The sequence below is a fragment of the Nomascus leucogenys genome, chromosome 10 (assembly GCF_006542625.1).
Source record: "Nomascus leucogenys isolate Asia chromosome 10, Asia_NLE_v1, whole genome shotgun sequence".
In the NCBI taxonomy this organism is placed as follows: Eukaryota; Metazoa; Chordata; class Mammalia; order Primates; family Hylobatidae; genus Nomascus; species Nomascus leucogenys.
The window spans coordinates 73,504,105-73,518,868 of record NC_044390.1 but is presented as its reverse complement, the minus strand read 5'-3'; the positions used below and the strand labels follow the sequence as shown (position 1 = coordinate 73,518,868).

The following is a 14,764-nucleotide window of genomic DNA, read 5'->3' as shown; positions in this document are numbered from 1 at the left end:
CACAACCACTGGGATACTTCTTGGCAGGCACACAGCAGATGCTCAATAGGTATTTGTTGACTCAATGAATGAATGTGTGAATAAACATGATGTCTGTAAGGCTCTGATGGTCAGAAGAATCATTCTAAAAAGACTGTCCAATAAAAACTATCCAATATTCCAGCCCCAAGCTACCCAGAAGTGGTTTAGAAAACAGAGACACTGGCTATCTCGAAATAATTTTTAATGCTTTAAAATTTAGTAAGTGCACACAATACATGTTTTAGCAGAAGAATGAAAATGTGTGTATGGCATTTAATACAAATTTACATTACAAAATGAGACCATGTTAGGAAAACATTAGAAGTAAACATTTAAGTAAAAACCAAATAAACAACATGCTAAGGGATACAATTTTAAAAATCCTAGTAAATGTAGTTGCCTAAATCCAGACTTGAAACATTGAGATTTACTTTGCCACTAAAAAAAAAAAAAAAAGCAGAATGCCCTTCATTTTAAATGCATTAAAAAAAAACTTTGTACATTGTTTGCCTGCTGGCCACTGTAGTATAATCAAGTATATAAAAGAGGATCAGCTGGATTCAAATCCGGTAATAAAAAAGTACACCACCTGTTAAGTATACAGTTCACCCCAGAAAGCAACAAAAAAATCACACTACATATTACCTTTTTACTGTCAGATTCTCCCTGATGCCCATGCCCCAAAGACAGAACAGCTGAGAACTCCTTCAGCTTAAGAGAAAACCAAATGTCTTCAGCACCTTATAGTTTCTGTGCATAGGAAAACATGGGCAGAAGAGGACTGCAAGAAGAGAAAAAAATAGCTAAGACCAATGGTGTACTCTTCAGTAATACTCCACTGGCACGCAGCAGCTTACGTGGAGAGAATGGCTGATGTATTGGGCATTGTGAGAAAAAAAAAACAAAACTGACGTTCATACTTTCCTCAAATTTTGGCAGATTTCCCCAAATACAAACAATGAAGACAATTTATTCACACAATCATTTCCTAGAACTTCATAAAATAATGAAGTAACACTGTAATGGTGAAGGTTGTGGTGAGGAAAAGAAGGTTGGGGAAGAAAGGAATACTTCTTTTTATTTTCTACCCACTCTACCTCACCAAACTACTAGGGCTCAATTGAGTCCTTAGCAAACAAAACAATCAAAAATGTATTTTATGCAAATGAAGCTCTTTTTAGACCAAGTACCTCCCAACTGTAGTGCTTCCCACAGCACTCCAAGAAGAGTAATTCCAGGATAAGCAGATTTCTCTAAAGTCTCAGTGACAAACTAGTGCCCAACTTTGCAAGGTTTGATTTAATGCTCAAGAATGGCAAATGAGGCCGGGCGCAGTGGCTCACGCCTGTAATCCCAGCACTTTGGGAGGCTGAGGCAGGCAGATCACGAGGTCAGGAGTTCAAGACCAGCCTCACCAACATGGCGAAACCCTGTCTCTAGTAAAAATACAAAAATTAGCTGGGCATGGTGGTACGTGCCTGTAATCCCAGCCACTCAGAAGCCTGAGGCAGGAGAATCACTTGAACCTGGGAGGTGGAGGTTGCAGTGAGCCGAGATTGTGCCACAGCACTCCAGCCAGGGCAACAGAGTGAGCCTCCATCTCAAAAAAAAAAAAAAAGAATGGCAAATGAGGCCGGGCGTGGTGGCTCACGCCTGTAATCCCAGCACTTGAGGAGTCCCTGGCGGGTGGATCACGAGGTCAGGAGTTCAAGACAAGCCTGGCCAACATGATGAAACCCTGTCTCTACTAAAAATACAAAAATTAGCTGGGCATGGTGGCGGGCACCTGTAGTCCCAGCTACTTGGGAGGCTGAGGCAGAAGAATTGCTTGAACCCAGGCGGCAGAGGTTGCAGTGAGCTGAGATCGCGCCACTGCACTCTAGCCTGGGCGACAAGAGTGAGACTGCGTCTCAAAAAAAAAAAAATGGCAAATGATAATGATCCTTAGAAGGGCATCTTGGTCATAACACAGTAAAGCTTTCATCAGCACAAAAGACATCTGCCAGTTAAGTTACATGGGTAAGAAATCCAAAGTTTAACTGTTTCTTTTTCAGATATGAACTTCATGGAGAATGGGATCTCGTTTTATCATTGACTCCCTTTCTTCTTCTTACAAGTAAACCAAATTAACCCTGCCTCACATAAAAATATTAAACTCTTATATAAACTTTATCAATGGCCTGAGAAATGCAAGGACATTCACTAAGAGATTTGTGCAAAAATTGTTTTTCTTGGAGAGCAGGCTAAATTGTAAGAAGAAACAAACTTCTAGAATAATTTGAGAAGGGAGTTGCTTCTATTTTCACTAAACAAACAAGGGAGGTTTTATCTAAAGTTTGCATATAGCATGAAAATGTACTTAATACATTAAAATTCTAAATAAATACTGACCAATGGTATTATAAAGTGTGATTTGGTATATTTGTGGAATTTGAGGACTTACTTTGTAAGTTTCTATTAACACGTTAATAAAATGTAATTGTACATTCCAAATACAATTATGTTTACTTCACATCATTTATTCAGAACATCAGTTCCCTCAGTTATTCTCACAACCTTCAGCCCTTTAAGGAGTTTTACCAAAATTGAAAATCATTAGGTTTGATAATGACAAGTGAGAAAAACAACTCCTTATGGGTTGAACGTCATAAGCCAAATATAAATGGTTAAGAAAACATTTACAAGTATTATGTAGGTAATATAATTAATTACAAATTGTTTTCTGTTCATTACAAATGTCTGTTTTAAACTTGAAAATGATGCACAAATAGGGTCTATGTGATGTTTATGTCTTCTGAGGGTCTATGTTATGTGTGTGTCTTCTGTAATGCTAATATTACCCATTACACAGATTTGGGCTAATACTGCACCACAGTACTGAGAATGTGCTGGATCTCTAATGCCATCAGTGGAAGTGGACTGGATACCAAAGTGCTGGATTTCCAATCTCTCATCCAATGTCAGTTCTTCTTTAGTTAGTAGGAGGTGAAGCATCTACCTTCCCCATGGCTTCCTCATTGAAGAGCAGCTTTCGAAGTATATTTGCATAAAATGGTCCATACACTTGTTTGTTGAGATTCACAATGCTTGCATATTGAGAGCCTAGGGCTTCTAGCTCCTGCTGAATGACAGCTAGGCCTCCTGGCATAGGAAGCATGCATTTTTGAGGGCTTGGAAGACAAAGTAGGCTTCTCATGTAAAGCTTAATTCGTTTATCTGAAGTGAAAAAAAGATACCTTTATCTGTCCATTATTAAAGTACATAATTTTTAAAAACAAGAACAAGTAATTGTAGTAGGTTGACTGCAATAATGTTTCCAATTCTTTACCCCTCCCTGCACCCATCCCCTTTCCAAGGTAGCTTTGCAGCTCCTCCTATCAAATGCTGGAGTGTGTTTTTCCCACCCTTTTTTTCTGGGCTGGCCCTGTGACTTACTTTGGCCAATACAGAATGCGGTGGAAATGCCAGAGTACCAGTTTCATGCCTTGGCCTTAAGAGGCCACTCTTGTTCATGTCCACTGTCTACCTACTACCGCCATGAGAATAAGCCTGGGCTTGCAGGAGGATGAGAGACCAAGGAGAGGGAAACCCAGCTGTTCCATCTGAGGCTATCCTAGACCAGCCCATAGCCAACCAGCATTCAAACACCTGAGAAAGTCCAGCCAGGATCAGCAAAGCTTCCATCCTGAGCCACAGCTGAACCACAAATACATTAGTGAGTTCAGCAAGACCAAAAGAGCCACCTGGTCGCCTCACAGACTGGTGAGTAATAATAAATGCTTATTTTTTTTAAGCCCAGGAGTTTTGTGGTATTTTGTTATGCAGCAATAGCTGACTGATAAAAAATGCAGAGCCCTATTTGGGGGGAATCTTCTACAAAAGTTAATCCTAAATGTTCGTGATTGTAATTACATACACTAAAGCTGAGTTTGTAAACTGGCATTGCCAGTCTGGCCCATGCAGTGTCTTTTTTAAAAACAGAAGCCATTTAAAATCAGGAGACTTCACATAGAAATCCATATTTCTGTTTTCTCTTGAAAAATCTAGAGATCTGGCAAACTTGGGGACCCAAATTACCACACGGCAAGGGGGACCACACATCTAGGTTTCCCCAGGACAGTCAAAATTTACACCTGTTGTCCTGGCATAATTTTAAAAAGAGACTCTCAAAAGTGCCCTGGTTGAACAATAAATTACATGGTGCCAGGCGTAGTGGCTCACACCTGTAATCCCAGCACTTTGGGAGGCCGAGGTGGGAGACTGATTGAGCCCAGGAGTTCGAGACCAGCCTGGGCAATATAGTGAAACTTCGTCTCTACAAAAAAATTTAAAAATTAGCCAGGCATGATGGTGTGTGCATGTAGTCCCAGCTACTTAGGAGGCTGAGTTGAGAGGACTGCCTGAGCTCATGAGGCTGCAGTGAGCTGTGATCATGCCACCGCACTCCAGCCTGGGCAGCAGAGGGAGACTCCATCTCAAACATAATTAATTAATACTAAATAAGTTACAGGGCACTTCACACATGGCCAAGAATCAGGAGACACTGAGGAAGGGACACCCCAACTAGCACACCAATTGTGCCACCTTCCCTGCCCTTCCTGCATCACTGCCTCAATGTATCTGACTTTGAGACGACTACACAAAAGCATAGAAATGCATATGGAAATCAGGCTGCAATAGCATGGGACAACTATTAATAATACTGGACAGAAAAGACCTGCTATAGCTCAGGCTGCTCCAAGGGCTTTCTCTGGCTTTGGGAACAGAAACCTCACCAATAAGAAGGTTTACTAAGGAAAATATACCACACTGAATATGGATAACTATGATACTACTGAAATTCTTATCACCAAAGAATGCTCACAAAAATCATACATTCCAGCTAGGTCTGACCTAGAACTTAGTTTCCAATGTCTATGTCTTAGAATTATTTCCTTTTACTAGAATGCCCTTCAATCTCATCTCATCTTCATCTCTGCCCAGAATCAGAGGCATCCTTCAATGTCATGCCAAAAGTTACCTCCTTTCTGTGACTTTCCTTAGCATCTGTTACCAGACTATCATGACATATGATTGCCACTTGAGAAGGTGTCTCTCTCCTTTCTTGGACAGAGGGTTCTCTGAGCGTGAGGGTTATATCTTTTTTATCTTTATATTCTTGGTCTGTCATGTGACAGACACATTGTAAATGCTGACTGAACTTAAGTGAGAATGGAATAAAAAGAGTCTATAAAGATAAATAACAAACTGAAAACCGCGGCAGCCAGGGGAAAATGGGGACTGAAGAAGGCAAACAAAGGTGACTTAAGCCTTATCTGTATTTTTTTTCTTTTTTTTTTTATATAGACAGAGTCTCCATCTGTTGCCCAGGAGAGTCTCAAACTCCTGGCCTCAAGCCATCCTCCTGCTTCGGCCTCCCAAAGTGCTGGGATGACAGGCATGAGCCACTGTGCCTGGCCTTTGTAATTTTTGCACAAGGAGAAATTATTCTGTATCACCTGTGCAATTGAAATTACTTGTTAAAAATGTAGATGGCAGGCCAGGCGCAGTGGCTCATGCCTGTAATCCCAGCACTTTGGGAGGCCGAGGTGGGTGCATCACAAGGTCAGGAGTTTGAGACCAGCCTGGCCAATATGGTGAAACCCCGTCTCTACTAAAAATACAAAAAAATAGCTGGGCGTGGTGGTCCGCACCTGTAGTCCCAGCTACTAGGGAGGCTGGGGCAGAAGAATAGCTTGAACCTGGGAGGCAGAGGTTGCAGTGAGCCAAGATCACACCACTGCACTCCAGACTGGGCAACAGAGCAAGACTCCATCTCAAAAAAAAAAAAAAAAGTAGACGTAGGCATGCAAATAATTTACACAGCAGGAAATCCATAATTTTTACTTAGTATATATTTGAAAGAAAAATCCCTTTCTAATATCTTTTCAAAAGGTTAAGAATTGTAATGGGAATTGGGGATTATAATCCCTTCAGTAAATAAACAGCGCATCAACTGAGAACAAAAGCAAGCATACTGTGGGTACCCTTAGCAGAGGAAAACCATGGCCAACACTGATCAAACCCTTCTCAGGTTCCAGGAATCTCTCTGTTTAATTTATTCTAACTCCTCTGCAGGCATACATTTAGAGTTAACTGTGTACTACTTTCCCTTTAGCTGCCTGACCTTCAGAGGCCCAGGTCTATATCATCACAGATATGATCCAAACGCTTTCCCATAAGAAGGTTTAAAGAATGAAACCCTTTCAAAATCGTTATTATGTCAGCAAGTGGTTCTGTCTCTTTTGCCTCTTTTGCCGATGAGTCTGTTTTTAGGCAAAGGCTAAAGTGACAGGAGTGTTTGTCCAGTTAGGGGCAGCCACATGAAGTCCCTGCCAAAGGCGTGTCCTTGGCTTCCAGAGTCGAAGGAGAGACACTCAAGTGAGTCACTTAAGTTGCTAGGGCAACAGTACTTTGAATGAGATTAAAAATGCTTTCAATTTGCAAAAGGACAGGGAAGTTGGACTGGGGAAAGCTGGGTGGACAGAAGTTGCTTTACCAGATTTTAAGAGGCATCTCCTGGCCCTCAGCTTCCCTCCTCCTTCTGATACTGCAAGCATTTCCCTTATCCAAAGAAAAGTCACAGAATACACTCTGACACTCTGGCCACTCTGTCAGCAAGCAGCAGTGCTCCAGCTCTGACTGACGTGCCAGTCAGAGCAGTTAGGAACATGAGCTCTGGAGTCAGACAGGCTGGGGAAGACAGACTCTGCCCCCAGCGTGTTATGGGACTTTGAGTGAAAGTTATTTAACCTCTCCAAGTCTCCTATGCATTCATCCATTTCACAAATATTTATTAAATATATGTGTGCATGCAGCATTGCACAAGAATATAGCAGTGAACAAACCTGCACGCTGTCCTCATGAGGCCTGCACACTACTGGGGATCTGGCAGTATGCTGCAGAGACTGCTGGGCAGTGTCTCAGTCCCCACTCTATCCCTCTTCCTCCTAGAACACCATCTCTCAGGTTTTACCTGTTCAGCTGGGGACGACATGCTCTGAGGACAGATGCATGTCAGCATGTGAAGGTATATAGATAAGGGCTTGGTCACAGGTGACAGTGGTCATGCTCTGTTATTGTTATCAACTGTCCCCTCTCAGGAGCAGCCTCTCCAGCAGCCCACAATGTTGTATACACCAACACTGTTCCTTTCTGGGGGCAAAGTTGAAGCTTTGAACCACTGAAGTAGCCTGTGTGGCCTGGATCCCCAGCATTCCATGTCCCCAGGGATAAGGATGAACACCACCATTTGAAAGCTTCAAATCAATAATAAAATGTTATTTGTCTTCTTAGGGCCATCAATGTTGTACTTTGAAAATTTGCAGATTAGTCCTAGCAGGTTAGTACATTCTAATTCTACACTCTTCTACTTTTGGTTTTCATCCTTCAACCTCTGTAGTAGACAACTGCTTTGTACCACACGGCAGCTTCTCCCCTTCCTTATGGCCACAATACTGAGTTTATTTGGGGGTAACCATCTCCTCCCTACTCTCATCAGGTGTTACAGAGAAAACTGACTCCTCCTTGGCTCCAGGAGGTGAATATATGTCTCAGGCTTAACTTTCTTCCCCTCAGGCCACCATGACCAATTCAAGAATGGGACATGAACCATAGTCAGGCTAACTGGAGCCACTGAGACTCAATGATGGGGTCACTGTTTGAGCTAACAGGGAGGCAGATTCCTTGTTTTTCACTTGACTTAAATATGGAAGGTTGTAGGCTGGAGCTAAAGCCATCCTGCTGTCATGAGAAAAGTCTGCCTGTGAAGGCAGCCGGCCCAGGAGAAGGTAGTGTTGAGAGCTGGAGGCAGGAAAACTAGTGCCAGTGGCAGCTGGAACTCTCATTAGGCTGTACCAGAAGCCAGCCCTACCCCTGGTCTTTTCAGTTAGATGAGAAAATAAATGCTCATTTTGTTTAAGCTAGTTTAGAAGTTTAGATTCTTGTAACAGGTAACAGAAAAAGTCCTAACTGATACATTATCCATTTTCCCAACTCACCAACACAGCTTGACTTTGAGACAGTCAATTTCCTGGCTGACCATTACAAAAAGAAGCCTACATACTATGTCTCCCGGATCCACACATGTTTAGTCTTTGTCTCTTTAAGCCTGACCAAGTTCCTTCAGAGCTGCTCACAGCAGAACTGATACCTACTATCTGTGAACATACTGCCAGCTGGTTTGAATTACTGCATTGATCTAGGATTTTAACATTACTCCAGCACTCTGTTATTCTCGTCATAAAATCTATCGGCTGAATAGATAATAGGCCCTGAAACATTCCCCAACTCCATGACACACAGAAGCAGCAATGAGTCCCAGGCCTTTGAAAACATTAATATTTCTTGATATTTTCAATATTTATCCTCCAAAAGTGGGTAATATGTTTAAGATCAAAATTTGACTGACTTAATATTAGTCAAAATCAGCAAGTTAAAGCAAATTGGAATTGAAGCAGAAATCAATAAAAGGACTCACCAATCAAGGACCAGATAGGATTGTCCTCCTCTTCAATGCTTGAAAATTGACCTATAAGATTAGCTTGAATCTCAGCATTTAAAGTGGGTAAACCTCTTTCCATCAGGGTCTTGTTAACCTCAACACAAGTCTGAACACCAATAGAATTCAGGACTTCCTTCAAGTTAAAGGTCCTATGAAACATAAAATGAAATTCCACCAGGGCAAGTTTTTGTTCATCAAGTTATTATTTTTAATATACAGACTTGTTTTAGATGTCTACCAAATTTCTCTTATACAGACAATAATAACCTCTATTAGAATGAACTTATAAAATAGTAACTCCTCCCAACCACCAACCTTCTGATGTAGCAGATTTCTAAATGCTTAAAATCATTAAATTGTGTAGCAGTGTTTAAATAGAAAAGCATAAGCAGAAAAATGTGGTCCCCAAAAATGCACCTGCAACCCCATTTATATTGCAGGGCTATCAGAAAGGGACAGAAAACACCAATTTACTTCTTAAATTTGTTGGTCTGAGTGGATTCATTCACACATTTTAAAAAATGCACTTGATAAATGAAGTAGACTCAATTCATCTATGCCTGAGCAGTGAATCTATAACACCAATCATAAACAACAAATGAAGATATTCAGAGGTCAAATACCTAAAACTTCTGGCTGATCATGACCAAAGATAATAAGCTCCTTCCCATTATTCAAGTAACTGATAAATAATCTCCAAGATATAGAGTCCAGAAAGTTGTAAAGGTAATTAAAGAGTGAGTTGTTTAGTAGGTAAGGAAAAACAGGTAATTAGAAAAGGCATTTGTTGGGTCCACACTATTAGGGAAAGATGATTGAAAATTTTATCTCACTATCCAGAAAGGGTCCTTAAGATAACTCTGCAAAATGGGAATTAAAGGATGAGAGAAGGGCTCAATGATAGGAAGCAGTATAATGGAGTGAGTTGGAACATAAGCTATGGTGTCATGTGGAGCTGGGTTCAAATCCCGGCTCTACCACTGAACTTCTATGTGTCTAATATTTAGCTCTTAGCAGATTATCAGGCACATGGAAGAAGGAAAAGAGAAAAATAGGTTATCATGTTTATCATCATTAACAGCAATAAGAAGTAAGTTCTTGGTGTTCTGCCTTGACTGGAATTTGTTATAAGCCCGCACACTGGACCTGACATTGGAATTCTGTAACCCAAGGATAGACTGATTGTAATAAAATTTTTACCTTCCGACTTTTTATCCACTACAATGTACTGCCCTAGCTTTTTCTTGCTTTTAATCAGTGAGTTCTTAGGCTAAAGGGAAACTGCCTAGCCATATGCAGAAAATTGATACTGGACTCCTTCCTTTCACCAGATACAAAAATCAACTCAAGATGGATTAAAGACTTAACTGTAAGACCTTTAAAAACCCTCAAGGAAGACCCAGGAAATACCATTATGGACATAGGCCTTGGCAAACATTTCGTGATGAATTATCCAAAAGCAAATACAACAAAAACAAAAATAGACAAATGGGACCTAATTAAACTAAAGAGCTTATGCACAGAAAAAGAAATTATCCACAGAGTAAACAGCCTATAGAATGGGAGAAAATGGAATGCAAACTATGCATTCAACAAAGGTCTAATATCTAGAATCTACAAGGAACTTAAACACTCAACAAGCAAAAAACAACCTCATTAAAAAATGGGCAAAGGACATGAACAGAAACTTCTCAAAAGAAGACATACATGTAGCCAACAAGCATCTGAAGAAATGCTCAACGTCACTAGATCATTTGCCTAATCATTAGAGAAATGCAAATCAAAACCACAGTGAGATACCATCTCATACCAGTCTGAATGGCTATTTTTTTCTTTTCTTTTCTTTTGAGATGGAGTCTCACTCCGTCACCCAGGCTGGAGTGCAGTGGCACAATCTCGGCTCACTGCAACCTCTGCCTCCCAGGTTCAAGTGATTCTCCTGCCTTAGCTTCCTGAGTAGCCGGAACTACAGGCACACGCCACCATGCTCGGCTAATTATTTTTTGTATTTTTTGTAGAGACAGGGTTTCGCCATCTTGGGCAGACTAGTCTTGAACTCCTGACCTCAAGTGATCTGGCTGCCTCAGCCGCCTAGAATGCTGGGATTGCAGGTGTGAGCCACCATGCCCAGCCTGAATGGCTATTATTAAAGAGTCAGAAAATAACAGATTCTGGCAAGGTTGTAGAGAAAAGAGAGCACTTATACACTGCTGGTGGGAATGTAAATTAGTTCAGCCATTGTGGAAAGCAGTTTGGAGATTTCTAAAATAACTTAAAACAGTCAACTGAGCAATCCCATTACTGGGTTTATTCCCAAAGGAATAGAAATCACTCTATCAAAAAGACACATGTACTCATATGTTCACTGCAGCACTATTCACAACAGCAAAGACATGGAATCAACCTAGATGCCCATCAATGGTGGACTGGATAAAGAAAATACGGTATATGTACACCATGGAATACTATACAGCTGTAAAAAGAATAAGATCATGTTCTTTGCAGCAACATGGGTAAAACTGGAGACCATTATCCTAAGTTAATTAATTCAGAAACAGAAAACCACATACCACATGTTCTCGCTTATAAGTGGGAACTAAACACTGAGTAAACATGGACACAAAGGGGAACAACAGATACTGGCTCCTACACTTAAAGGTGGAGGTCTGGAGGAGGGTGAGGGTTGAAAAACTAACTATGCTCACTACCTGGGTGATGAAATCACTGGTACAGCAAACCCCAATGACCCTCAATTTACCCATGTAAAAAACCTGTACATGTGCCCCTACACGTAAAATAAAAGTTGAAAAAGGGAAAAAAAGTAAAAATCAATTAATCAATAAATCCTCTTTCAGCTCTTCAAAAAAAGTTGTCTTAGCATAAGCCATGCCTTCTACTCACAATGAAGAGGGAAAAACTCCTTCTAGTTTTCAAGATGCATCATCAAACCAAATATAAATGACATCTTGGTCTACTATTTAGTACTATCCCTTTTTTTAATACTATGAATGCTATTGCCCCGTCCGTAATGAGGATAATTGAGAATTGATTGTATTCATTTCCTAACACAGGGAAAAAATTTAAACAATAAAGCAACCAGATACAATTATAAAGAGGATGATTTAATGGCTAGTTATTAATAGCTAGCATTCACTGAGTACATATTGCGTGCCACACACCTGTACTTGAATCATTATAAGTTCTCACAACTCCAAGGTAGATATTAATACAATTATTATTCCCTTCTTACAAGTGAGGAAGTCAGGCTCATGGTAATTTGAGAACATATTCAAGTGTTCATAATAAGTCAATAGCAGAGTTGGGATTTAAACCCTGGTCTGTCTGACCCGAAAGCAAGCCTGTCTTCTTAGTAACCACTTTCTGTATACTTTATATTAACATTTCAGCAGCACTGGGTGTTCTCTAAAGGCTTAATAAATAAAAGTTTCTGGAAAGTAATGACTACCCATGCAGGGAAATGGTAAGATAAGACCAACTGCAAAATCAGAGGTTTCATTATAGGTCTTGGTCCTGGAATATTAATGAGCATCAGAATCAGCAGAAAGGTCAGATCAGGGCTCAGTCCTTGGTCTGCCCTTTTCTATTTGCAGCCCAAGGCAAATTCTATTCTATCTCTAAGCTTCAGTTCAAAATGAGAAGTTGGACTCTATAACTACGTGGGCTCCTTTTGGCTCTTAATAGTCTAGGATTTCATCAAGTAATTTATATGCTCTCAGAATAATAGGTGGGAGGATGAGAAGACAGGTGCATCTCCCTTCAATTACAGGAATAAAGAGGACATGCCTCTGAAGACACCTGAAAGGGGAACCAGCAGGAGAAGCTGACCCATAAGAGACCCACAGAACCATCTTGCCATTCACCAAGACTAAGAATTTTCTGACTTGGATAGGAATTCCTATTGGATGATGTAAATGCAAAATCTAAATGGGATTCCAGCATTCATGAAGGTGTAATACTGGAGATAAATTTAGCAAAAACCAAAATCTTCACTGGACTGTGTCACATCTCTGAAGGGCAGAATTGTCGGCACTTCTGAAGACTTCGTAGCAAGGTGGATTTGTAAAGTCAGTAAACATTTCATTGCAGAAAAATGATGAAGTCAGAACAACTGGAGGAAAGCCCTCTTCAATAGCACAATTCTAGGGAGGCCGAGACAGGTGAATCATGAGGTCAAGAGATCGAGACCATCCTGGCCAACATGGTGAAACCTGGTCTCTACTAAAAATACAAAAATTAGCTGGGCGTGGTGGCGCATGCCTGTAGTCCCAGCTACTTGGGAGGCTGAGGCAGGAGAATCGCTTGAACCTGGGAGGCGGAGGTTGCAGTGAGCTGAGATTGCGCCACTGCACTCCAGCCTGGTGACAGAGCGAGACTCTGTCTCAAAAAAAAAAAAAAAAAAAAAAAAAATTGTGCAATTCTAAACATCAAGCTTGGCAGATTTCTGTGTTTCATTTGTTTTTTTCCAAAGCACTGTCAAAGAAAAGCTGTTGTACACATTCATTGTAAGTGGAAATACTACACTCACCCTGGCACTTGTCATGGAAAACACCTCTCCCTTTCTATGAGAGGACATCTAAGCCTTCAGAGATATTAAAGGAAATTCTAGAAAAAGGTGTAAGATAAGCTTCTCTAAAGCACAGTCCTGAATCTCACATCCAGATGTCCAAGGTCATTCTTCTTCTCTGAGACACATGCAAAGCCTTAATACAAGAGGGAGCAGATGCAAAAATTTGGAACTTACTCTTTGTTCATGCCTTCAAGTAGAACAGCTGAAATCCTTTTTAACCTGCTTGCAAGCTCAGGCAGGCCTTCTGTAATAGCACCCACCATGTTGTTGGTAATTAGGGACAGGCAGGCAATAATTTTCAATTGATTCAGCTTTTCTGTCAGTTCCTGAAGACGTGCTCCATCTGTCATGAGTGTCTAACATATTTATTTAAAATATAAAAATAGAAAGGGTAACAATAGCATGAAAATACAAAACAGGCAATGTCATTTCCAAATTCCCATTTTTATCTGATTTTTGTAAAGTCATTAAACCACATGAAACACAGACCAGATGATTCAAAGTTAGAACTTAAGAATAAAAAGACTGGGAAATTTGGGTGAAGAACAAAATCACTCACCTCTGGTAATTCTTTTTTCTGATAATCCCACTGTAACAGTTTCAAGTAACTATTATTTAGCACCAAAGTAGGGCTCAGGCTTGGCTTGGAGGTATTTTCAGCCCCAGGAGTTAAAGCACTCTCAGAAAGAGAAAATAATTCTTCATTTACAGATTCTTTTATCCATTCTGTAGTCTGATCAAGAGCACCTAAGAGTGAAAAGGCCACACATTTGTTCTACAGCTGATTGATCCCTTCACTGGTGTATTCCACTTGACAGATGCTGTGTTGGGTGCTGGGCATGAATGAAAAGACACAGCCGTGCCCTGCAAGGAGTTTATAGTCCAGATGGAAAGGCAGACGTGTAAACTAACAATTATAACAGAGTACAATGAATGCTAGTAATTGCGGGAGAAGAGGCTGTCCAGGAAAGAATCTAAGAGGAAGAGCTCTGTAAGTGCTCTGGAAAAGAGAGCATATGGCACATTCTAGATGCCACATTCCGGATGCCACAAACAAATCTGTATTGCTGGTCCATAAAGAACTAGGGGTAAGAGGGTTGTAGCAAATGGCATTGGATGGGTGGTTAGAAGCCAGCCTTGAGTTTGTGCAGAGAAGGTATTTAGAATAAAGGCATTAATTTTCACACATTTTTGGTAAAAGGTGAAAGATTTATACAATCTGAAGAGAAAACAGAGTATAATTATTACACATATTTGGGTCTTGGACCGCTTTTAATATCTAATTAGAGATACGCCTTTCCCAAGGTGAATGTGCACACTCACGTGCACATGTCCACAAACAATTTTCATTCTCTCTTACCAGATTCATAGTCCCCAGGTTACAAACACCAGCGATGGGAATGGGCAGTTTTGAGAATAATATTTTCTTTCTTTTCTTTTTTTTAAGACAGGGTCTCGCTCTGTCACCCAGGCTGGAGTGCAGTGGGGCAATCTCAGCTCACTGCAACCTCTGCCTCCCAGGTTCAAGCGATTCTCCTGCCTCAGCCTCCTGAGTAGCTGGGACTACAGGCGCGCATCACCACACCCAGATAATTTTTGTATTTTTAGTAGAG

The 14,764-nt window shown here is 40.7% G+C and overlaps 1 protein-coding gene across 5 annotated transcripts in view; it reads right to left on the bottom strand.

Moving 5' to 3' along the window:
- Positions 1-2,510: 2,510 nt before the first annotated feature.
- Positions 2,511-14,764, bottom strand: part of TCP11L2 (t-complex 11 like 2) — a 43,659-nt gene continuing 31,405 nt past the window's right edge. For 4 of the 5 annotated variants that reach the window (XM_030821298.1, XM_030821301.1, XM_030821299.1 and 1 more), the window contains 4 exons: positions 13,711-13,898; positions 13,326-13,507; positions 8,540-8,712; positions 2,523-3,237 (listed from right to left, as the gene is read on the bottom strand). In XM_030821298.1, coding sequence (XP_030677158.1) covers positions 2,993-3,237; positions 8,540-8,712; positions 13,326-13,507; positions 13,711-13,898 — 788 coding nt within the window. In that variant the 3' untranslated portion in view covers positions 2,523-2,992. Of the gene's footprint in view, positions 3,238-8,539; positions 8,713-13,325; positions 13,508-13,710; positions 13,899-14,764 lie in introns of all 5 variants that reach the window. The other variant, XM_003269961.2, reaches the window with a different exon arrangement.